This window comes from Ovis aries, chromosome 15 (genome assembly GCF_016772045.2).
Source record: "Ovis aries strain OAR_USU_Benz2616 breed Rambouillet chromosome 15, ARS-UI_Ramb_v3.0, whole genome shotgun sequence".
In the NCBI taxonomy this organism is placed as follows: domain Eukaryota; kingdom Metazoa; phylum Chordata; class Mammalia; order Artiodactyla; family Bovidae; genus Ovis; species Ovis aries.
In genome coordinates this window covers 51,989,469-52,014,961 of record NC_056068.1, presented here as the reverse complement: position 1 = coordinate 52,014,961, position 25,493 = coordinate 51,989,469, and the positions used below count along the sequence as shown (strand labels likewise).

General features: G+C 39.2%; 1 protein-coding gene across 1 annotated transcript in view; it reads right to left on the bottom strand.

Annotated features, from left to right (window-relative positions):
• The window catches only part of MRPL48 (mitochondrial ribosomal protein L48), a 54,592-nt gene extending 37,631 nt beyond the window's left edge, over nucleotides 1-16,961 (bottom strand). Inside the window, exons 1-3 of the mRNA XM_004016309.6 lie at nucleotides 16,860-16,961; nucleotides 6,365-6,417; nucleotides 5,298-5,335 (exon numbers count right to left, since the gene is read on the bottom strand). Of these exons, the coding sequence (XP_004016358.1) occupies nucleotides 5,298-5,335; nucleotides 6,365-6,417; nucleotides 16,860-16,880 (112 nt within the window). The 5' untranslated portion in view covers nucleotides 16,881-16,961. The remainder of the gene's footprint in view (nucleotides 1-5,297; nucleotides 5,336-6,364; nucleotides 6,418-16,859) is intronic.
• Between the last annotated feature and the right edge of the window lie 8,532 nt (nucleotides 16,962-25,493).

Genomic DNA, 25,493 nt, shown 5'->3' with positions numbered 1-25,493 from the left:
GATGGCATTTTAAAACTTATTAATATCAGTAAATGTAAAAGAACAACACCCAATATTGATAAGTATATAAACAGGGATTCTAAAATACAAAAAAAAAAAAACCTACAAAATGGTGCAATCTTTCTGAAGAGCAATTTGGTAATACACATCAATAGCTGTAAAAACATGCATTTTCAAAGACTTCCCTAGCAGTCTAGTGGTTAAGACTCCAAGCTTCCAATGCAAGGGGCTCAGATTGGAACTTTGGTTGTGGGGGAATTAAGATTCCAAGCACAACCAAAAAAAAAAATCAAACCTAAAAATGTGCACTTCCTTTAGCCCACCAATTAGACTTTTAGAAATATATATCCTATGTAAATAATCACACAAGGGCACAAATACTAATGTGCAAGCATGTTTATCATAGAACTGTTTACATTTCAAAATTTTGGAGACAACTTAAAATTTCTCCAAATAGAAAGCTAAGTAAACTGCTATTGTCCATCTTTCTTTTCAAAAGGATCTTTTTTTCAATTGGACTTTTTTCAATAGCATTTAACATGCCCCCATTTGATCTAGCTTTAAAATCAAGAATAAAACAAAAAGTTACCTCAGGATTAGGTAGTTATCAGATACTAAAATACATTACAAAACTATAGTAACCAATAGTATTAAAACAACTTGGTACTGCTATCAAATATACAGATAGATCTATGAAACAACACAAAGTTAAAATACAGTAGGTTCTACATCTATATGAAAACTTAGTATATGATAAGGTAACATCCTCAAATGTATGGGGAAAATGTTGGATGTTTCAATAAATGTTAAAATAACTGGCTGCCCATTTGCAGGGGAGAAAACTGCATCCACACCCATTTCTAATTCCAGATGGACCACATGTTAAAAAAAAACAAAAACAGAAGACAAATGAAGGATTTTTAAAAATAATTTTGAGGAAGGGAGTAGAGATCTTTCTAAGCATGAAACAAAATCTAGAAATCAAAGATTAATGAACTGAGCTACACAAAAATTTTAAACTTCAATTCAGCAAAAAGGAAAAAAACAAAAGTCAAGGAATAAATGACTAGAAATAACACAAAGCATTTATGATAGGAAAATGCTTATTTCCTTTCTATATGAAAACTATATAAAAGTTCTTACAAATAAATGAAAAAGCATGCAATTCAAAAGAAAAATGGGCAAAAAATATAAACAGGCAGTTCACAAGAAAAGAAAAAATGGCCAAAAAAAAAGAGAAAAGATGACAAACTTTCTTAAGAAATGCAAATTAAAATCAGACATAATTTTCACCAGCAAAAAAGTAAGATGTTTTGTAAAACCCAGTTTGGGGCAAGAAAATAGAAATGTAAATTAATACAACTTCTCTGAAGGGCAATCTGACAATACTTACCAAAATTTTCAACTCACAACTCATTGACTCAGCAATTTCAATTCCAGGAATTTATCTTACAAATGTACAGGAACAACTTTATAAAGATGCATAAAAATGGTTGCTGCGGCATTTTTGAAATAACAAAACCTGAAAACAATCTAAGTATCCAGCATTAAGATATAGTAATATAGATATATAACATATATGTTCATATACCACAAAACCTTCCTGAAAAATATACAAGAAACTGCCATCAACGCATACCACTGAGGAGTAAGACCTGGAAACAGGAGTAAAACCTGGAAACAAAAGCTTTCATTATATACCCTTTAGTACAATTTCTATTTATTTTTAACATCTGCATGCTTTTATAATTTTCAACAGTTGATAATTTTAATTTATTTTAAAAACCTTTTCCTCAGAATACACATCAGTTCAAAATGAACTTATTATCTGGTTATGGGATAAGGGATGAGTCCAACACTAGGGGACAAAAAGGTCTTGAACATAATCCTTATTTTTTAGTATACAAGAAAAAATAAAACAATGAAAGTCTAACAAAATGTGCAGTGCTTAGTCGCTTAGTCATATCTGACTCTGCGACCCCATGGACTGTAGCCTGCCAGGCTCCTCTGTCCATGGGGATTCTCCAGGCAAGAGCACTGGAGTGGGTTGCCATGCCCTATTCCAAGGGATCTTCCCAACCTAGAGATCGAACCCAGGTCTCCAGCACTGAAGCCAGATTCTTTATCATCTGAGCCACCAGGGAAGCCCACAAACAAAATGTGAATAACTGCTAAATCTGGGCTCACTGACATATTATCTTTTCACTTTTCTATAATTTTTTATATCTTTCAGAATTAAGTGTCATTAAGAGAAACATAACCATTAAAAATACTCTTTCCAGACCTCCCTTTTGGGCAGTGTATAAGAATTCACCCGTGGATGCAGGAGACATGGGTTCTATCCCTGGTCCGGGAAGATTCCACACACTGTGGAGCAACTAAGCCCCCACAATACAGCTACTCAGCCCCACTCTAGAGCCCTCAAGCCGCAACTACTAATCCCGCAGGCTGCAACTACTAAAGCCCAAGCACCTAGAGCCTGTATTCCACTACAAGGAAGTCACTGCAACAAGAAGCCTGTGCACAACAAAGAGTAGCCTCTACTCGCTGAAACATGAGAAAGCCCACACAAAGCAACAAAGACCCAGTGCAGCCAGAAATAAACAAACAAACATATATAAAATGATTAGTTTTTCATCTTTCCTTAACCCCACATTCCTCTCCAGCTCCTGCCAGTTCTCTCTCCTTCCATTCAAAAACAAACTTCTTAAATATATTGTCTGTAACAGCTTTCTCTAACTCCTGAATTCCCATTCATTTGTCGATGCAGTTGATTTTCACAACTGACCTCACCACACCTACACAGATACTACTCTCCCTACGGTCACTTCTATGTTGTTAAAACCAAGGGATATTAATTAGTCTATATCTTTTGCAAGCCCCTCTCAGCAGCACACAGATGAAACTGGTTAACCACCCTCTCCTTCTTAAAGCACTATCATTTTGGTTGCCATGATACTATACCATCATGGTTTTCTCCTACCATGCTGGCCTCCCTTTTCAAGCTCATTAGCCGTCTCTTTCACCCTCTACCCAATTGTTTAATGTTGGAGTTCCTCAGGGCCTGATCCTTGGGCCTCTTCTCTACTTGTGTTCCCTGGATAGTCTAATTCATTCTCAAGAAATATCAACAGTATGATGACTTTCAAATTTAGTTTCAACGCAGACCTATATTTTGAGCTCAAGATCAGTGTCTCCAGTGGACTACTTAGCATATTTTCCTCATAAGCACTCCAACTTAACATATTCAAACACCAGACTCAGATTCTTACCCTACAAATTGTTTCATTTAAGGCAGTATATTCAAAACAAGTATGTAGAATATTTATTTATTATAGTGGAAACATATTCACCATAGATTAAGTGGAAGAAAAAAGCAGATTATGAAGCATTATATATAATTTGTTCCCATTACTGCAAGACAAAAAAATACATATATACACACAGAGATAGAGACAGAAAGAGAAAGAGAAAAGGCTAGAAAAAGATATACCTAGGCTAGAAAAGATACACCTATGTTAAGCAATAATTTCTGGAGGATAGGCTAGGATTACAAGTGATTTTTATTTTCTTCATTTCCTTCAGTTTCTTCGTGTGTGTGTGTAGTATTTATTTTCCATATTCTCTAAAATGCATGCTTTTCACTTTTATGATCAGATTTTCTTAGCTCTTTTTCCCTTCCTGATAGGATGTAATATAAAATTCAGAGCATCAATTATTAAGTTTTCTTGCTAAAACTATTTAATTTAAATCTAGTGAGAATTTTAGATCTAACTTCCAGTTTGCAGGAAGGGGACAGAAGAACATGTCATAAAATACCACAAGAAAATAATCAGACAAATTAAAAAGCAAGGACATTCTATAAGTCAAACAGTCTAGCCTAATCAAAAAGCATCTGCGGCTGAAATAAAATAGTGAAAGAACTGTTCTATATTAAAGGTGACATTATAGCAAAATGCAAAGCATGACCCTTCTTTGGGCTCTTGGTTATAAACAATCTCATAAAAGACTTTTGGGGGACACCCAAGGAAGTAGATAGAGTATTAGATGACACTGAGGCATTATTATTAATTTTCTTCAAGGAGATAATGCTATTGTGGTTCTCTAATAGAATGGTAAGAATATCCTTGTTTCTAGAAATGCATGCTTAAGTATTAGCATTGAAACATCATAATATCTGATCAAGAAAGCTGAACCTGACAAAATGTTAACAACAGTTGAATTTAAGTGATGGCTCTAGAAGTGTTCATTATATTATTCTTGGAAAAAATAAGAAAATAAGAAAAAATATTTCTTACAACACTTTAAGTTTTCTAATGGCAAGGACCATATCATCTTAATTTTGTACCCCCAGCACCTAAAACGCAGCCTAGTCCAATAAATATCTGTTGAGAGAATGAATAAATAAAAAGAAGCACATATTTTGAGAGGTTGGGCTTTAGGTCTGGTGGAAGTGGTGATTCTCTACACATTGCTGCCATTGTCCAAAATAATTAAGAGATGTAAAACTTAGGTCATGCATGGCACATAATAAGCACTCAGTAAATGTTAGTTCCATTCCTTACTCCCATTCTTTTATTTCTGATACTTTTTTTTTGGCCACACCATGTGGCTTATAGGATCTAATAAAGTTCCCCAACTAGGTGTCAAAACCATGCTCCCTACAGTCGAAGTGAAGATTCCTAACCGCTGGACCACCAGGGAATTCCCTGTTTCTGATACTCTTTAGTCATATAACGGATGTCATTATCTAACGGCTGCTTTGAAATCTGTCACATAATAAAGTAAAAATGGCAAGTAATAGGACTGAAACGTTGAAATTCATTGAGCTAACCAGATTGAATGGATTTATTTTGGATAAAATCGTGTAGAAAAAGCCTTAGCCTGGTAGATAATGGACATGAAAGACAGGTCTGGAATAGTAGCAATAATAATAATAACAATAGTTAACATTTTTGAGAATTTTATATGTTTCACCTCACTGAATCTTCAAATAATTCACTGTAGTTTGTACTATAAATTCCCCTCATTTTTTAAAGTGAGAAGACCAAGTCATAGAGAGGTAGTCAAAGGTCACAGAACAGTATGTGTGAGAGCTGGAATCTAAACCTACTACAGAACTCTTGCTCTTAACCCACAATTTATGTTCTTGCCCACTGATCAATTCGATGCGAGGGGCAGGACTTAGTCCCAGCCAATCTTCCCGAAGATATATTTGGCAACTTTTCAGACAAAATTATACTAGTGCTAGAGGGTCACTTAAATCAACTAGACCACATCAGGAAATAATTGCTTACCTGCAGAACAGATGGGATTCTCTCCTGAAGTTCTGAACCTAAAAAGAGGGAGAAAGCATGTTCAGTACAGTTAGATATGCACATTTTATTTGCACAGCTACCAAAACTTGTATGCTCCTCATTATAGATATGTCAATACGACACTTTTCCTTATTCTATCCTTCTCTTCTTTCCATAAATATTATTAAGTACTTATTATGGGGCAGACAATGTGTTAGGTCCTGAAGATGCAAAAGTAAGTAAAATATCTCTATCTATGGTCTAGTTGGAAGAGAGATGTGTAAACAGATATGAGCCACAATATAGTCCTGGTACAGAGCAAAAACACATACAAGATTTAGTGGAATACATAGGAAAGTGTGATGATTTCTACCAGGGGATGAAACTAGTGGAGCTGAGTTTTTAAAAACAAAGAACTATTCTCAATTGTTTAGCCTTACAAAAAAAGCATTCTAGGCAGAGATATGAAAGCAGTATATCTGGGAAACAGCAAGCAGGTGGGTGTGAGTGGCATTTCAGCAGCAGGGAAGGGGGCAGGGCAAAAGAGGCAACCAGGGACCAGCTTACACCAGGTTATGAAGACTTCATAACCTGCGGCGAGGAGTTTGATCTTTGCTCTGCGAAGGCAGTGGGAAGCTCCTGGTAGAGTTTAATCACAAAAGTGATGTGATCAGGTTTGTTTTGGAAAGTTAACTCTGGTGAGGAATGAATGGGAAGAAGTGAAACTGAGACAAGAGAAACTACCAGTAAAGTGGTTCTTACAATAGCCCTGTGTTATTAGAACATATTTCAAAAGTAAGGCTGATGGGATTTGTCCAGGAATTAGATGTAGAGTAAGAGAAACAACAGTATCAAGCATGACTCCAAAGATTCTGTCCTGTGCAACTAGATAATTGGAGTTGTCATTTACCGAGAATGGGGAAGGAGTAAGATAGCAGGGGAGTTAATGCTTGAGATGCTTAAGAAACATGTAAGGGGAGATGATGAAAGAAGAATGCTGTGTGAACGAACATTCTAGTGGGATGCAAATATTAGCTATATTTAATTACTGTTATTAATATCCTTACCTCAACAGGGAAAAGGCTTGCTTAAAAATGGTGTCATTCTTCAGACACAGCACCTATAGCAAAACAGCCACATTAGACCAACCATAAGCATTCACAGACCTCCAAGTACCTCTTCACCAAGAGGCTAGAAAGCCACAGCACACAAACCAAAACAAAACCCAAGTCTCTTGTCTAGCAAAGAAGCTTCTCTACAGTTAATACTAAACATGCAGGCAAACCAAGGCCATGTTCTTTCCTATTTCACCCACCACAGAAAATGCTGGAAAAATAGAAGCCCCCCTTTTGGGGGCTGCTTTTTTTAAGTTCACCCTATTTCCCCTTTCTAATTTGATTTATATTTTCTAATATCAACAACCATTATGCGTATGTCAAGCACAGGCACCATGCAAGGGACTTTGAATTCTAATTCTCAAAACACTGCAAGGCAATTCTACAGGTGAAGCAACTAAGGCCCACAAAAGTTATATTCCAAGAAATTACAGCTAACAAGTGGCTAAAACGACTGCTTTACTCCAAAGACTATGTGTCTATTACAGAATACTGTCTCTTTTAATAGTAACAACAATAATAACAACTATACCAACATGAACAAAATAATTATAATGAAAGGAGGTAGTTGCAGTGGCAGCCTCCCTTCCCAATCTTACCCCTAATAACCCAGTTATTTCTATCTCACTCTGCCCTGCTGGCACTCACTCAAAAGATCACTGGTACAGCTTTACTAAGGTAGTCCTTAACACAGAGGAGGTCTTTTCATAAAGTAACTAGATAGAAAGCAATAAATGGCCTTAAGGTTCCATAACATAAAGAGAAAATCCTGTCCACTATGATAACAGTTTCAATTCCTTCAACATGTATGTGTTAAGTCCATTATGTATAAAACCCTTCAGAAACAAAGGAAAGTCTGAGAAACTGTCATAGACAAGAAGAGTCTAAGCAGACATGACTAAATGTAATATACTAGGTAGGATCCTAGAACAGAAAAAGGACCCTAGATTTTTTTTAAAATGAAAGAAATATTAGTGAAACATGGACTTGATAATAATATATCAATATCAGTTCATTAATTATAAAAAGTATACCATACAAATATAATAGGGAAAATCGGATATGGAGTATATCCAGTATTGTCTTTGCAACTTTTTTGTAATTCTGAAACTATTCTAAAGTTTTGTTTTGCTTTTTTGGCTGTGAGGCATGGCACGTGGGATCTTAGTTTCCCCACCAGGGATCGAACCCATGCCCCCTGCAGTGGACGCACAGAATCCTAACTACTGGACCACCAGCAAAGTCCTCTAAAGTTTATTTTTTATTTCTTTAAATTTTATTTATTTATTTTAATTTTTATTTTTACTTTATTTTACTTTACAATACTGTATTGGTTTTGCCATACATTGACATGAATCCACCACGGGTGTACATGAATTCCCAAACATGAATCCCCCGCCCATAAAGTTTATTTTTTAAAAGCCTAATAGGTGCCAACTATTGTGGCACTATGAAAGGGACTAGAAGAACAAAATGCAACAATATGAATGACCTTGGAACCATTATGCTAAATAAAAGAAGACAGTCACAAAGGGCCAGTATTGTATGACTCCATTTATATGAAATATCCAGAAGAGCAAATCTATAGAAAAAGAAAGACTAGTGGTTGCCTTGGGTTGGAGGGTCTGGGAAGCTGGGGATGACAATTAAGGGATATGGGACATCTTTGGGACTTCTTTCTGGGGTGATAAAAACATTCTAAAATTGCTAGTAGTGACGGTTACACAATCCTGAATATATTAAAAGTCATTGAATCATACACTTTAAATGGGCAAATTGTATGGCATATGACATATCTCAATAAAGCCTTTTTAAAAATGTAAGCACGACCTCCGTTTTATAGGAGTTTGAATGGCTGGAGATATGAACATACATTTGTATTAAACAGCTAAGTAATACCACAGCATCATATTATTAAGTCAAAATAGGTGGCACAAACAACTGATACCTCTAGCAGGAAATCTGGGTGTTAATGGCAAGGAGTTCTCCAGCTTTGGAGATGTTACAGATATTGCTGAGAATCTGCCCAAAGTCATGAACCTTCTCCCCAGACATATATAGACACAAATATACAAAAGGCTGCATACTGAGCACAGAGAATTATATTCAAAATCTTCTAATAACCTATAATGGAAAAGAATCTGAAAAAGAATATGTATATATTAATATACGTCTATAACCGAGTCACTTTGCTATACACCTGAAACATACTATAAACCTACTATACTGTAAACCTACTATACTTCAATTTTTAAAAATGCAGGAAAAAAAATGCAAGATGTAGAACCAAATAAAGTGAGGGAGGAAAAAAAGTTTACATACTACTTCAAGAGATTCACTGAAACTCTTAATATCCCCCACAAACCACTATGCTAAAACAAGAGATCCTCAAAGGCAAGAGTCATGTCATCTTCCTCTCAGGCACACCATTGCTTTAATAAATAAATAAATGATTAGGAAGGAGTGAATGACTGCTAATCATTGCTACCATTGATTACTACCCACATCTATTTTGTTGAGCACCTACTATGTGTCTAAATCATAATTTCACTACCAGATAAGTATTATTATCCCATTTTACAGTTGGGGAAACTGAGATTAAGTATGATTAAGTAACTTTAATTGTAACAAAGTCAGACAGCTACTATCAGAACTAGCATAGGATATTAGGTTTCTGACTCCAAAGCCTGTAATTTTCCCCTATTCTACACCCTTTCTCCCATAAATGAAGGTGTTAGTGCTTAGGAAATCAGGAGGAAATGTTCAAATTTAGGAAAGGTCTCCCGGAGAATGTGAGGTCATGAAGATTGGGATATGAATAGACAGAAGGAAGGACAAAGTATATGGACAATCCTAAAAACTATAATTAAACCAGATACTAAAAGACTCTGTAAACATGTGTACAATATTCTTAACCTAATGTTGGCCAGCAAAAAAGAGCAGTCACAGGGGCTCCAGCTGGCTCCCCCACCACTGGCCACCATACCTTGGTCAGTAATTTTCCCCTCTCTGGAGTTAGAGCCAATGCCTCTAAGCTCCCTCCAGGGCCAAGATCTATCAACCACAACAAACAGAACAGAAATCAGAGTGAACAGAAAGTACTCTTAAATGGGTCACTTCATACAGAAGAGGTATTGGATGGGAAGAAAGAGTCAGGTAGACTGATCTTTCCTCACTTTAAATGTTCAGATTTCTGAGTCTCCATAACTGCTATGAATTTAATTATCTAAAAGCCAACCCTTTTTAACGGTGGACAACTGTCTGGAAGACAACCAAATTATGGCATGAACTCTTCCTTTCAGCTCTGGGAAATGTGCTTCCTCTTCCCTACAGTGCTCAGCATTATTTACCAGGACAAAAGTAATCTATTCTGGGACTGTATCCACAAATATTCTCTCTCCCCAGACAGCAAAGGAACAGCAGCTCCAGCTCTGGAGCAAATGGAAGAGGAGGCCAGTGACTCTAGTGAATGAATGAATGAGGACATAAAAGCCCCAGCAGTTTACAAAAACACTTGTCCCATAAGCTTGGGAGTCAGGAACTGGGAAAGGACTACACAGCGACTTAAGAACCAGTCATGGGGCAAAAGCTATAGTGTGTGAGTAGCTTCAGACACCAGAGTCCTGGGGTGGGTGGTGACAGTAGTGGGTAAGGGTCCCATGAGGCAAGCACCTGAGAGCTCTTCTATGAGTATTAACAGAATATATCTGTATACTAACAAATATTACTTAAAATAGCATTGTTACTATCACTTACAGAGTAACCTTTGTTCTAAGCACTTTGCTCAATTTTTCATCAATCCTCTAATACAGGAATTGAAATAATTGCCTCTTTTTATAGAGGAAAAATATAATTTATATAATGATGTCCTTTTCATTATAGGGGATGGGATGCAAAAGAAGGAAGTCAAGAAACACCTGGAGTAACAGGCAAATTTGGCCTTGGAGTACAGAATGAAGCAGGGGAAAGGCTAATAGAGTTCGGCCAAGAGAATGCCCAGGTCATAATAAACACCCTCTTCCAACAACACAAGAGAACGCTCTACACATGGACATCACCAGATGGTCAACACCAAAATCAGATTGATTATATTCTTTGCAGCCAAAGATGGAGAGGCTCTATAAAGTCAGCAAAAACAAGGCTGGGAGCTGACTGTGGTTCAGATCATGAACTCCTTATCACCAAATTCAGACTTAAACTGAAGAAAGTAGGGAAAACCACTAGGCCATTCAGGTATGACCTAAATCAAATCCCTTATGATTACACAGTGGTAGTGAGAAACAGATTTAAGGAACTAGATCTGATAGACAGAGTGCCTGATGAACTATGGACAGAGGTTCATGACATTGTACAGGAGACAGGGATCAAGACCATCCCCGTGGAAAAGAAATGCAAAAAAGCAAAATGGCTGTCTGGGGAGGCCTTACAAATAGCTGTGAAAAGAAGAGAAGCAAAAGCAAAGGAAAAAAGGAAAGATATAAGCATCTGAATGCAGAGTTCCAAAGAATAGCAAGGAGAGAAAAGAAAGCCTTCCTCAGCGATCAATGCAAAGAAATAGAGGAAAACAATAAGAATGGGAAAGACAAGCAATCTCTTTAAGAAAATTAGAGATACGAACGGAACATTTCATGCAAAGATGGGAACAATAAAAGACAGAAATGGTATGGACCTAACAGAAGCAGAAGATATTAAGAAGAGGTGGCAAAAATACACAGAACTATATAAAAAAATCTTCATGACCCAGATAATCACAATGGTGTGATCACTCACCTAGAGCTAGACATCCTGGAATATGAAGTCAAATGGGCCTTAGGAAGCATCACTGCGAACAAAGCTAATGGAGGTAATGGAATTTCAGTTGAGCTATTTCAAATCCTAAAAGATGATGCCATGAAAGTGCTGCACTCAATATGCCAGCAAATTTGGAAAACTCAGCAGTGGCCACAGGACTGGAAAAGGTCAGTGTTCATTCCAGTGCCAAAGAAAGGCAATGCCTAAGAATGCTCAAACTTCCACACAATTGCATTCATCCCACACACTAGTAAAGTAATGCTCAAGTCTCCAAGCCAGGCTTCAACAATACGTGAACGATGAACTTACAGATGTTCAAGCTGGTTTTAGAAAAGGCAGAGAAACCTAAGATCAAACTGCCAACATCCGTTGGATCATCAAAAAAGCAATAGAGTTCCAGAAAAACATCTACTTCTGCTTTATTGATTATGCCAAAGCCTTTGACTGTGTGGATCACAATAAACTGTGGAAAATTCTAAAAGAGATGGGAATACAGACCACCTGACCTGCCTCTTCAGAAATCTGTATGCAGGTCAGGAAGCAACAGTTAGAACTGGACATGGAAAAACAGACTGGTTCCAAATAGGAAAAGGAGTACGTCAAGGCTGTATATTGTCACCCTGCTTATTTAACTTCTATGCAGAGTACATCATGAGAAATGCTGGGCTGGAGGAAGCACAGGCTGGAATCAAGATTGCCCAGAGAAATATCAATGACCTGAGATATGCAGATGACACCACCCTTCTGGCAGAAAGTGAAGAGGAACTAAAAAGCCTCTTGTTGAAAGTGAAAAAGTTGGTTTTAAAGCTCAACATTCAGAAAACTAAGATCATGGCATCTGGTCCCATCACTTCATGGGAAATATATGGGAAAACAGTGGAAACAGTGACAGACTTTATTTCTTGGGGCTCCAAAATCACTGCAGATGATGATTGCAGCCATGAAATTAAAAGACGCTTACTCCTTGGAAGGAAAGTTATGACCAACCTAGACAGCATATTAAAAAGCAGAGACATTACTTTGCCAACAAAGGTCCATCTAGTCAAGGCTATGGTTTTTCCAGTAGTCATGTATGGATATGAGAGTTGGACTATAAAGAAAGCTAGGCGCCGAAGAACTGATGCTTTTAAACTGTGGTGTTGGAGAAGACGCTTGAGAGTCCCTTGGACTGCAAGGAGATCCAACCAGTCCATCCTAAAGGAAACTAGTCCTGTACATTCATTGAAAGGACTGATGCTGAAGCTGAAACTCCAATATTTTGGCCACCTGATGTGAAGAGCTGACTCATTTGAAAAGACTCTGATGCTGGGAGGGATTGGGGGCAGGAGGAGAAGGGGACGACAGATGATGAATTGGTTGGATGGCATCACTGACTCAATGGACATGAGTTTGAGTGAACTCCGGGAGTTGATGATGGACAGAGAGGCCTGGTGTGCTGCAGTTCATGGGGTCACAAAGAGTTGGACATGACTGAGCGACTGAACTGAACTGGAATGATAGAGGAAAAAAACAAAAGCTTTTAAGTTGCCAGAGTTTTAGGTTTGCTAAGACATGCCAAGAATTCAAACCAAGTCTAACTCCAAAGTCCATGTTTTTCATTCTGGGGTGTGTGTGTGTGTGTGTGTGTGTTTGTATACATGCGTACTCAGCTGCTCAGTGGTGTCTGACTCTTTGCAACCCCATGGACTATAGCTCACCAGGCTCCTCTGTCTATGGGATTTTCCAGGCTAAAATACTGGAGCAGGTTGCTATTTCCTACTCCAGGGGATCTTTCTGACCCAGGAACTGAACTCATGTCTCTTGTGTTTCCTGCACTGGCAGGCAGATGCTTCACCACTGCACCACCAGGGAAGCCCATTCTGCCATACTATCTCTCAAAAATACAACAGCAACTAACAGCAGCAAAATTCATATAATAATAATAGCCTAAACAGTTCTACCATTTTTTGAGTACTTGCTATATGCCAAACATGATTTCCATTAACCCTCGCAACCATTCTATGAAGCAGGTATTTATACCCCCATTTTACTGTGAGGAAACCAAAGCTCATAAAGATGAATTAACATACCTGATGCACATACCTAGTAAGTGATGTTTGAACTGACCTTTTCCTAAGTTCTTTCAAAATTGCTTTTGTTTGTAGTTTTCCCTTTGGCCATTCTTCTGAATATGTATAATATGGTGGCTATCAAAACCTGTCTTTGCCCTGAGTTGTTATAGCAGTTAGAAACACAAATTAGAGATTCACACAGATCTGGGTTTGAATATCAGCTCCTCTGTGTTACTAGCTGTATGATCTTTGGCAAGTCTCTTAAAAAATATTTGGCCTCACATACTATATGATTTCATTTATATGAAAAGAGCCAACTCATTGGAAAAGACCCTGATGATGGGAAAGATTGAAGGCAAAAGAAGAAAGGGATGGCAGAGGATAAGATGGCTATGATATGATCATAGGATATGATCACTGACTCAGTGGATATGAATCTGAGCAAACACCGGGAGACAGGGGAGGACAGAGGCTGGCCTGCTACAGTCCATGAGACTGCAAAGAGTCAAACTTGACTTACTGATGAACAATATCAGCAACTTTAGGCCAAGTATACTGTAGGTTGGGTACCTACAGACATGAAGAAAATACAATTGCCCACCCACAATCTTTCTAATGAGGAAAGCAGATGTGCAAATTACTTATTATATTGCAATGAGAGATCAGTATAATGGGCTGCACAGGTCACAAAGGAATGAAGGACTGACAGCTGGGAAGATCAAGGAAGGTTCTCATTCCTCATTTCACAGATGAAGGAAACCAAGATTATTATCAAATTAGGGAGATGTAAAATACTCAGAAAAGGAAAAGCAGTGGGGTTTTAGGAAGGATAGAAAATCTAGGCTCCAATCTCAGTACTACCACAAAAGAGACTATTGACCTATAAGCAAGGCATTCATTCATACAGGCATTTGGTAAAGCATTTGAGAACTAGTATGTATCAGGTATTGTACCAGTAGTTTCCATCTCTTTATTTGTTGCGCCTGCCAAGATTATCTCACAGTGAGATTAAATGAAATTATGAAAATGAAAGCAGTTCATTAGCTACAGAATAATGTTAACATTCCTATTTGTATAGTTCTTCACACAAAATACTCTTACTGACATTTTTTCTATAATTTTTATAATTCCATATGATAGGCAATATCACTTGCATTTTACATATAAGAAACTGAAGCAGAGAGGCCAAATTACCTGCCTAAGGCCACACAGCTAGCAAGAAGTAGAACACAGCTCTGATGCAAATCCCATAAATGTAAAGTATCAACTAACACTTCAGACAGACAAATACAAGACTGCATATGATTAGGTGCCAAAAGATAATACCAGCTAAGAGTTCAAAAAATAAACAAGCACTTTGACTAGAATGGTCTGAAAGGTTTTAAGGAAAAGAGATCTGAGCTGCACTTTGAAAATGGAGCATTGGAGCTGATGAAAAAGCAAGGGCATTCTGAGAAAGCTCCTGGAGATCAAAGATTAAGAATTCAGTATTGGGTAAATAAAGAAAACACTACCTGATCAAAAGCGACAGGTCAGAATAGAATAGGGAAATCAGTAACAAAGGAACCTGGAAGGGAAGAGTGGCATCCGACTCAGAGGGGCCCTATATACTCTTACATCTTAAGGTGATAGCCTATGACAGATTTCCATGGGTTCTTCAGGAGTATGTGTGTTGTGTGCTGTGCTTAGTCGCTCAGTCGTGTCCAACTCTCTGTTACACCATGGACTGCAGCCCGCCAGGCTCCTCTGTCCATAGGGGTAGAATGGCTAAAAACAGTACACGTAGAACAATGAACCCTCCCTTTCAGCAGCATTCCTCAGATTCAAAGCTTTTAGAGTAGGAGCTTGGAGTCACCAATCTGACCATCTTTAACAAATTTAGAAACTTTCCAGTTTTTTTTTTTTCTTCCTATAATCCCTTTCACCAGATCTAGTCAAATTCTCACAATCTGGCTAAAGTGAACAACTGGGAGTTATTTCGTTAAGAATAAAGTGAGGTTTGGGATGCTCAACATCACTCATTATTAGAGAAATGCAAATCAAAACCACAATGAGGTACCACTTCACACCAGTCAGAATGGCTGTGATCCAAAAATCTGCAAGCAATAAATGCTGGAGAGGGTGTGGAGAAAAGGGAACCCTCCTACACTGTTGGTGGGAATGCAAACTAGTACAGCCACTATGGAGAACAGTGTGGAGATTCCTTAAAAAATTGCAAATAGAACTACCTTATGACCCAGCAATCCCACTGCTGGGCATACACACCGAGGAAACCAGAATGGAAAGAGACACATGTACCCCAATGTTCATCGCAGCACTGTTTATAATAGCCAGGACATGGAAACAACCTAGATGTCCATCAGCAGATGAATGGATAAGAAAGCTGTGGTACATATACACAATGGAGTATTACTCAGCTGTAAAAAAGAATTCATTTGAATCAGTTCTGATGAGATGGATGAAACTGGAGCCAATTATACAGAGTGAAGTAAGCCAGAAAGAAAAACACCAATACAGTATACTAACACATATATATGGAATTTAGGAAGATGGCAATGACGACCCTGTATGCAAGACAGGAAAAAAGACACAGATGTGTATAACGGACTTTTGGACTCAGAGGGAGAGGGAGAGGGTGGGATGATTTGGGAGAATGGGAATTCTAACATGTATACTATCATGTAAGAATTGAATTGCCAGTCTATGTCTGACGCAGGGTGCAGCATGCTTGGGGCTGGTGCATGGGGATGACCCAGAGAGATGTTGTGGGGAGGGAGGTGGGAGGGGGGCTCATGTTTGGGAACGCATGTAAGAATTAAAGATTTTAAAATTAAAAAAAAAAAAACTAAAAAAAAAAAAAAGAATAAAGTGAGGTTTGGGATCTTAAGGAAAAAAAGCTAGAGACATTCAGGGGCTCCCCCAAAGTAAGGACTAGTAGATCCGTGAGCGACAATGATCATGTTGATGTATATGTATCATGGAGGTATAGTCTCCAAATTAATTCCTCAAATAAAATTTTAACATAAATTGCTAAAAAACAAAGTCATTATTCTAAACAGTATGATACAACTGAAAGAGCACAATTTTAATCTGTTAAGAGGGCAAAGGAATGCTTTATGGTGGTTCATACGGTTTTACTGCAGTCACGTAACTAAGGCTTTGTAAGTCAAAACGTTCTTTTTATTATTACGCTTCCCTATCGCCAAGTAGCCTCACATCCCAATCTGTTCAGCGAGTCAAAACGGTACTCTTAGAAAAAAATCTGGAAGTTGATGACTTAAAGCAAAAATAAAATGACCTGCTCAAGGTCATAGATACTATCTGGACGTATACGGGTGATACCCATTGCAGATCTCTTTCCAGGCCAATGTGCGGGGAGGGTAGCACGCTGGGGGCGTGGCGCGCGGGTTACCGCAGCCATATCCTCCCCGGAACAGAGAAAGCGCAACCCTTTGACAGGGCGCCGCACGTGCTGCCGGGAAGAGCTTGTTCTTGCCCAAGTCTCTTACCCGGATGTCGGCAGCCGCGTTATAGCCCCGCCGCCCCTTCCCAGCTCCGCTCTCCTCACCACCTCTCCCGTGCCCAGCTTGGATGGACTGCATTACCTTTCCTAGTGCTCCGTTCATCCTTGCCGGCAGCGCGGCCCGTACTTTTGCCAGATGAAGACGGGCTCAACAAGCCGCGACCCTAGGGTGTCTGAAAACACTGACGGAACGGCCTCGATCCAGTCCGGCAACAATATCCGACCGAGACTCACTCAACTCCTGTAGCACCTTGGTTCCGGCAGCTTCTGAGACTCAAGGTCTAGAAATACTCTCAGTCTCCGTTTTCATTACAGCTCAAATGTCACTTTCACTACTACTTCTCCAGGCAGAAATAACTGCCATCTCTGTTTTGCCCCCAATGATTTGCAGACAATGCGGCTATTTGTTCTGCCATACTATATATTATCGGTTTCCCTGAAACCTGATAGCTCAGTTGGTAAAGAATCCTCCTGCAATGCAGGAGAACCCGGTTCGATTCCTGGGTCGGAAAGATCCTCTGGAAAAAGGAAAGGCTACCCACTCCAGTATTCTTGGGCTTCCCTTGCGGCTCAGCTGGTAAAGAATACGCCCGCAGTGCGGGAGACCTGGGTTCAATCCCTGGGTTGGGAAGATCCCCTGGAGAAGGGAACGGCTACCCACTCCAGGATTCTGGTCTGGAGAATTCCATGGACTGTATAGTCCGTGAGATCTCAAAAAAGTCGGTCACGACTGATCGACTTTCACTTCACTCACTATATATCAACTATTTGTTAATTTCTCTTTCCCATGTTTAATTGCGAAATTTCTCACACTAGGTAACACGAGAGGTAAAGAATCTGCCTGCCATTGCAGGAGGCGCAAGAGATGCGGTTCTATAACTGGGTGGGGAAGATCCCCTGGAGAAGGGAATGGCAACCCATTCTAGTATTCTTGCCCAGAAAATCCCATGGACAGAGGAGCCTGGCAGGCTACAGTCCTTGGGGCTGCGGAGAGTCGGACACGACTGAACAAGTAAGCCGCAGCAGGGACTGAAACCCTGCCTGATTAATTCATGGGTCTAGCACAGGACACGGAAATCTGACTTCCAACCTCTATTTAAAAGCTGAATGACCCTCTTCCTGACATTCAGTTGCCTCATAATAATTGATAATAGCTATTTTTTAGTGCGTGACCACTGTGTGCAGCGCATTATGCTCAGAGCATCAATTTATTCCTTATAACAAGCCTATTAGTGAGATATTATCACTGGATTTTACATATAAGGATTTTGCAAAAAGGTTAAAAAGGCTTGTCTAGGGCCAACCAACCGAGGCAGGAACTGAGGTTCAAACTGTCTCCTTTATGCAAAGTGTTTTCCCTCTGACAGACACCTTCTCACGAGATAATAATGTCACAGCACACACTCATTTACTTATTTACATACATCAACCGTTTACTTAGTATGACTTTGTGCCAATCCATTGCTTGAACATTGGGAAAACAGAGATGAGTATTATACAGTCCCTGCCCTCAAGTGAGAGCTTCCCAGAGGGCGCAGTGGTAAAGAATCTGACTGCTAATGCAGGAGGTGCAAGAGGACACGGGTTCGATACCTGGGTGGGGAAGATGCTATAGAGTAGGAAATGGCAACCCACTCCAGTATTCTTGCCTGGAAAATTCCATGGACAGAGGAGCCTGGAAGACTACAGTCCACAGTGTCACAAAGAGTAGGATGCGACCGAGTATCCTCCTCTTGTAGAGATTAGTGAGCTTCCTTTTTGGCTCAGTGGTAAAGAACCCACCTGCCAGAGTAGGAGAGGCAGCTTCAATCCTTAAGTGGCTGATAGAGGATTGCATCAAAGTAAAAGTTTTCTGTGCAACAAACAAAACAACAGAGTGAAGAGACAACCTACAGAATGGGAGAAAATGTTTCCAAATAATACATCTGATAAGGAGTTAATATCTAAAGTATATATATATATATGGAACGCAAATTGATAGCAAGAAACCTGGTTTGAAATTTGACAAAGGATCTGAAGAGACATTTCTCAGAAGATGTACAAATGATCAATAGATATATGAAAAGAGGCTCAACATCACTAATCATCAGCAAAATGCAAATTATAACCACAAGGAGATACCTCACACCTGAGTGAATGGCTATTATCAAAGAGATATTTAAAAAAATAAGCATTGGTGAGCATGTTGAGAAAAGGGAATCCTTGCACGTTGTTGGTGGAAACGTAAATTGTTATAGCCATTATAGAAAACAGTAAAAACAGTATATGTATAATGGAATATTATAACAGCGTTTAAAAAGAAGGAAATCCTGTCATTTATGATATGGATGAAACTGAAGGACATTATGCTGAATGAAATAATCCAGGCACAGAAAGACAAATACTCCATGATCTCACTTATGTGGAATGTAGAACAATCAAATTTGTAGAAACAGAGTATAGAATGGTGGTTACCGGGGTTGGGGTAGTGAAGATGAAGAGGAGAGATGAGGAGATGTTAGTCAAAGGGTACAAATTTCCGGTTATGTAGGATGAAAAAATCTAGCGATCTAATGTACAGCATGATGACTATAGTTGTTAACACTGTATTGAATACTGGAAATGTGCTAGTATTTCAGGTGCTCTCATCACAAAAAAGGCTATGTGAGGAGGTGATATATTAACTAGCTTGACTGTAGTAATCAATTCACTAGGTATACATATGTTATATTATATTTTTTAATTTTTAAGTGGCTTGTAGAGATTAGTGAGCTTCCCTGGTGACTCAGTGGTAAAGAACCCACCTGCCAAAGTAGGAGAGGCAGCTTCAGCCCTTGGGTCGGGAAGATCCCCTGGAGAAGGAAATGGCAACCCACTCCAGTATTCTTGCCTTGAAAATTCTATGGACAGAGAAGCCTGGTAGGCTACAGTCTATGGGGTCGCAAAAGTGTCAGACGAGACTTAGCAACTCAACAACAACATAGAGATTAGTAGGGAGGCCAAGTTGTAAACAGACAATTATAAAGCAATGAGGAATTCCACTCACAGAGATGTACACATAAACCCTGTATATGAAGGGAGTGCATGGTCACAAAGTCAACATCAAGTGAAATAACCAATATGCAGTCATTTTTCTTGTTGTTGTTATTATTACTTTGCTTCTGTTTTTGTTATTATTTGTCTTGTTCTTAGCAAGTAAAAGATGTAAAAACTGGTAAATATGAATGGGTATTCAGTAAGTCAGAGTTTGCTTTGTTCTCAGAAACCCTGCCAAGGTACCTTATCCTATTACAAAGGGCTATTGTAGGTAGTTGCTCAGCAGCATGTGGGATCTTCCCTGACCAGGAATCAAACCAGCATTCCTTACATTACAAGGCGGATTCTTAACCACTGGAACACCAGGGAACCCCAGAAATGAGCTTCCAAATAGGGAACAAAACACTTCAAGTTCTTAGTTTGTATAAGGTCAGATCTCTTCAGGTATGTTTATTTGATTCTCCCAATAACCCTGAGAAGCTGGGCATCATTATACCCATTACATAGATGAGGAACAGAGGTATGAAGAAGTTACCTAATTAGCATAAGTCACACTATGAGTGATGGGCTGGCTGATTTCATCACCTGGACTCCTTCTACTCCATAGAACTGCAACTGCAGGTTTCCAAAAGGGCAGTCTCAGCTGTGGGAGTCCTGTGATTGCTTTCCTCTTAAAATCCCCCTTTCCCTCTCCTCCAAACCACTCAGTGTTGCCATCAGAGTGATGTTTTTAAACAAAATATGACCATATCAATCCTCTGCCCAAGGACATTTTAAACTTCCCACACACTTCCTATAGCAGTGTTATCCAACAGAACTTCCTGCAAATATATTCGTGTACTATATCTGCTCTGTCCAAAACGGTAACTACCAAACACTTGTGGCAATTAAGCCCTTCAAATGTGATTAGTGCAACCTGGAAAATGCCATGGATGGAGGAGCCTGGTGGGCTGCAGTACATGGGGTTGCTAAGAGTAGGACACGACTGAGAGACTTCACTTTTCACTTTCATGCATTGGAGAAGGAAATGGCAACCCACTCCAGTGTTCTTGCCTGGAGGATCCCAGGGACGGGGGAGCCTGGTGGGCTGCCATCTATGGGGTCTCACAGAGTCAGACACGTCTGAAGTGACTTAGCAGCAGCAGCAGGAGTTGGATTTTAATTTAATTTTAATTAAAATGTAAATAGCAACATATGGCTAGTAGCTCCCCGGAGTAGTCTATAGGATCAGGTCTCAATTCAGTTCAGTCACTTGGTCCCATCCGACTCTGAGACCACATGGACTGCAGCACGCCAAGCCTCCCTGTCCATTACCAATTCCCGGAGTTTACTCAAACTCATGTCCATTGAGTCGCTGATGCCATCCAACCATCTCATCCTCTGTTATCCCCTTCTCCTCCCACCTTCAATCTTTCCCAGCATTAGAGTCTTTTCAAATGAGCAGGTTCTTAGCATCATGCGGCCAAACTATTGGAGTTTCAGCTTCAGCATCAGTCCTTCCAATGAATATACAGGACTGATTTCCTTTAAGGTGGACTGGTTGGGTCTTCTTGCAGTCCAAGGGACCCTCAAGAGTCTTTTCCAACACCACAGTTCAAAAGCATCAATTCTTCAGCAGTCAGCTTTCTTTATAGTCCAACTCTCACATCCATACATGACTAGTGGAAAAACTATAGCTTTGACTAGAAGGACCTTTGTTGGCAAAGTAATGTTTCTGCTTTTTAATATGCTGTCTAGGTTGATCATAGCTTTTCTTCCAAGGAGCAAGTGTCTTTTAATTTCATGGCTGCAGTCACCATCTGCAGTGATTTTGGAGCCCCTAAAAATAAAGTCTTTCACTGTTTTCGTTGTTTCTCCACCTATTTGCCATGGAGTGATGGGACCAGATGACATGATCTTCGTTTTCTGAATGTTGAGTTTTAAGCCAGCTTTTTCACTCTCCACTTTCACTTTCATCAAGAGGCTCTTTAGTTCTTCTTCGCTTTCTGCCATAAGGGTGGTGTCATCTGTGTATCTGAGGTTATTGATATTTTCTCCTGACAATCTTGATTCCCGCTGGTGCTTCCTCCAGCCCAGCATTTCGCATGATGTACTCTGCATATAAGTTAAATAAGCAGGATGACAATATACAGCCTTGACTACTCCTTTCCCAATTTGGAACCAGTCTGTTTTTTCATGTCCAGTTCTAACTGTTGCTTCTTGACCTGCATACATATTTTTCCGGAGGCAGGTCAAGGGGTCTGGTAGTCCCATCTCTTGGAGAATTTTCTACAGTTTGCTGTGATCCACACAGTCAAAGGCTTTGGCATAGTCAATAAAGCAGAAGTAGATATTTTTTGGAACTCTCTTGCTTTTTTGATGATCTAACAGATGTTGGCAATTTGATCTCTGGTTCCTCTGCCTTTTCTAAATCCAGCTTGACCATCTGGAACTTGACGGTTCACGTACTGTTGAAGCTTGGCTTGGAGAATTTTGAGCATTACTTTATGAGTGTGTGAAATGAATACAACTGTGTGGTAGTTTGAACCTTCTTTGGCATTGCCTTTCTTTGGGATTGGAATGAAAACTGACCTTTTCCAGTCCTGTGCCACTGCTGAGTTTTCCAAATTTGCTGGCATATTGAGTGCAGCACTTTCATAGCATCATCTTTCAGAATTTGAAATAGCTCAACTGGAATTCCATCACCTCCACTAGCTTTGTTCATAGTGATGCTTCCTAAGGCCCACTTAACTTCGCATTCCGGGATGTCTGGCTCTAGGTGAGTGATCACACCATCGTGATTATCTGGGTCATGAAGATTTTTTTGTACAGTTCTTTTGTGTATTTTTGCCACCTCTTCTTAATATCTTCTGCTTCTCTTAGGTCCATACTGCCCTTTATTGTGCCCATCTTTGCATGAAATGTGTCCTTGGTATCTATTTTTTTTTAAGAGATCTCTAGTCTTTCCCATTCTATTGTTTTCCTCTATTTCTTTGCATTGATCACTGAAGAAGGCTTTGTTATCTCTCCTTGCTATTCTTTGGAATTCTGCTTTCAAACGGGTTTATCTTTCCATTTCTCCTTTGCCTTTAGCTTCTCTTCTTTTCTCAGCTATTTGTAAGGCCCCCTCAGACAACCATTTTGCCTTTTGGCATTTCTTTTCCTTGGGGATGGTCTTGATCCCTGCCTCCTGTACAATGTCACGAACTTCCATCCATAGTTCTTCAGGGACTCTATCAGATCTGATCCCTTGAATCTATTTGTCACTATCACTGTATAATCATAAGGGATTTGATTTAGGTCATATCTGAATGGTCTAGTGGTTTTCCCTACTTTCTTCAATATAAGTCTGAATTTGGCAATAAGGAGTTTGTGATTAGCCACAGTCTGCTCCTGGTTTTGTCTTTGCTGACTATATAGTGCTTCTCCATCTTTGGCTGCAAAGGATATAATCAATCTGAATTTGGTATTGACCATCTGGTGATGTCCAGGTGTAGAGTCTTCTCTTGTGTTGTTGGATCCAGATCAGGTTTAAACTCCAGAGTATAAGAATATAACATGCCAAGTCCTTCACTCTCTAGAACTTGCCTATCTATCTAGCCTCGTTTCTCCCCCCTTTCAACACAAATATTACTCCCCAATCAATAAATTCCTACAATTCCTCAATCACAATATACTCTCTCACACCTACCTGCCTTTGTATCTGCAATTTCCTCTGCTAAAATGACCTTTCTTTACTCATCCTCCTGGAAAATATCTACTCATCTTTCAAGACAGAAGATAAATGTTACCTTTCCTATTTAGCTTCTAGCATCCATTTCACTGGAATGAAATGAATTATACTCTACTTGTCCAGCCTATTTTTCATGCCCTCAACACAAGGGTATTATAACTATTTATTCATTTGTATATCTTTCCCACTAGATTGTAAGCATTTTTAAAGGAGTATTTTTTCCACCTCAAAGATTAACACAGATATTGTTTATTGGTTTGTACTTTCCAACCCATCTATGTGAACATTATGTAGTTTTATCACAGATAATATGATAAGTATCTTTTCTCACTTTGTACGTGACAAAACTGAAGGGAAGAAGATAGGTAGCTTGCCTAAGCTTAAACAGTTTGTACATGACAAGGTTGCCAGAAGAAGTATCAACAACCATAGAAATGGAGATGATACCACTCTAATGGCAGAAAGTGAAGAAGAACTAAAGAGCCTCTTCATGAGGGTGAAAGAGGAGAGTGAAAGCTGGCTTAAAACTCAACATTCAAACAAAACATTAGTTTTAGCTTAAAACTAAGATCATGGCATCCGGTCCCATCACTTCATGGCAAATAGATGGGGGGGAAAAGTGGAAGCAGTGACAGATTCTATTTTAGGGGGCTCCAAAATCACTCCAGATGGTGATTGAAGCCATAAAAATGCTTGCCCCTTTCAAGAAAAGCTATGACAAACCTAGACAACATATTAAAAAGCAAAGACATCACTTTGCCAACAAAGGTCCATGTAGTCAAAGCTATGGTTTTTCTAGTAATCATCTATAAATGTGAGAGGTGGACCAGAAAGAAGGCCAAGCGCCAATGTTTTCAAACTGTGGGGCTGGAGAAGAGTGTTGAGAGTCTCTTGGACAGGAAGATCAAACCAGTCAATCCTAAAGGAAATCAACCCTGAATATTCATTGGAAGGACTGATGCTGAAGCTGAAACTCCAATACTTTGGCCACCTGATTTGAAGAGCCAGCTATTTGGAAAAGAACCTGATGCGGGGAAAGATAGAAGGCAAAAGGAGAAGGGAGTGGCAGAGGATGAGATGGACAAGAATTTGAGCAGACTCCAGGAAATAGTGAAGGACAGGAAGCCTGGAACTCTACACTTCATGGGGTCACACAGAGTCTAACATGACTAAGGAACTGAAAACAGCAACAAAAACAAGTGACAAAAACAGGATAATGACAATAGATTTTTTTTTTTTTTGCTGTGAAACTCCCTTTTATGGTCAAGAGCAAAAGCAAACTAGAAGCTCTGAGATCTTCTCACTGCCAATCCCAAATCTCAAACCAACACTTGGAGACTTGGCATTTACATGACAAATTAATTTGGCCCGAAGCAACTTAACTGAGGAACTAATACTGATCTTCCCAAATAAGAATGGAGGCTAAATGCTCTGAAAGACCAACTTCTGCTTCAGCTTTGTAAATTTCTCCTCCCCCTCAAGACAGATGTCTCCTAGTCTTTGTCAACTTAATATTATAGAACATGTGTACACTCGTGGCGGATTCATGTTGATGTATGGCAAAACCAATACAATATTGTAATTAGCCTCCAATTAAAATAAACAAATTTAAACTTTAAAAATAAATAAATAATTAATTAAAATAATTTAAAAATATTATACTTAGTCCTGTGTAGCATATCCATAATGAAGCTCCTAAAATGTTGAATGAAATAATGAATGAGTGAGTATTTAAAGGTACCTCAGTGGTTCTTATGGATTTAGATTTTTCTCCAGATCTCGCACCACACATACACACACACACACACACACAGCATGGAGAAACTTTTGCCTTTCTGGCTTTATTTTTACAGGCCAGCTGTCTTTAGAAGCTTTTAAAAATACTTCTCCATCCTTCAGCACAACCACATCAGAGAAAGCTTTAGGGAATAAGAGAGGATAAAAGGAGGCCCTTTAGAAGAAAATGTTTGATCTCAGGTTAAACTCCCT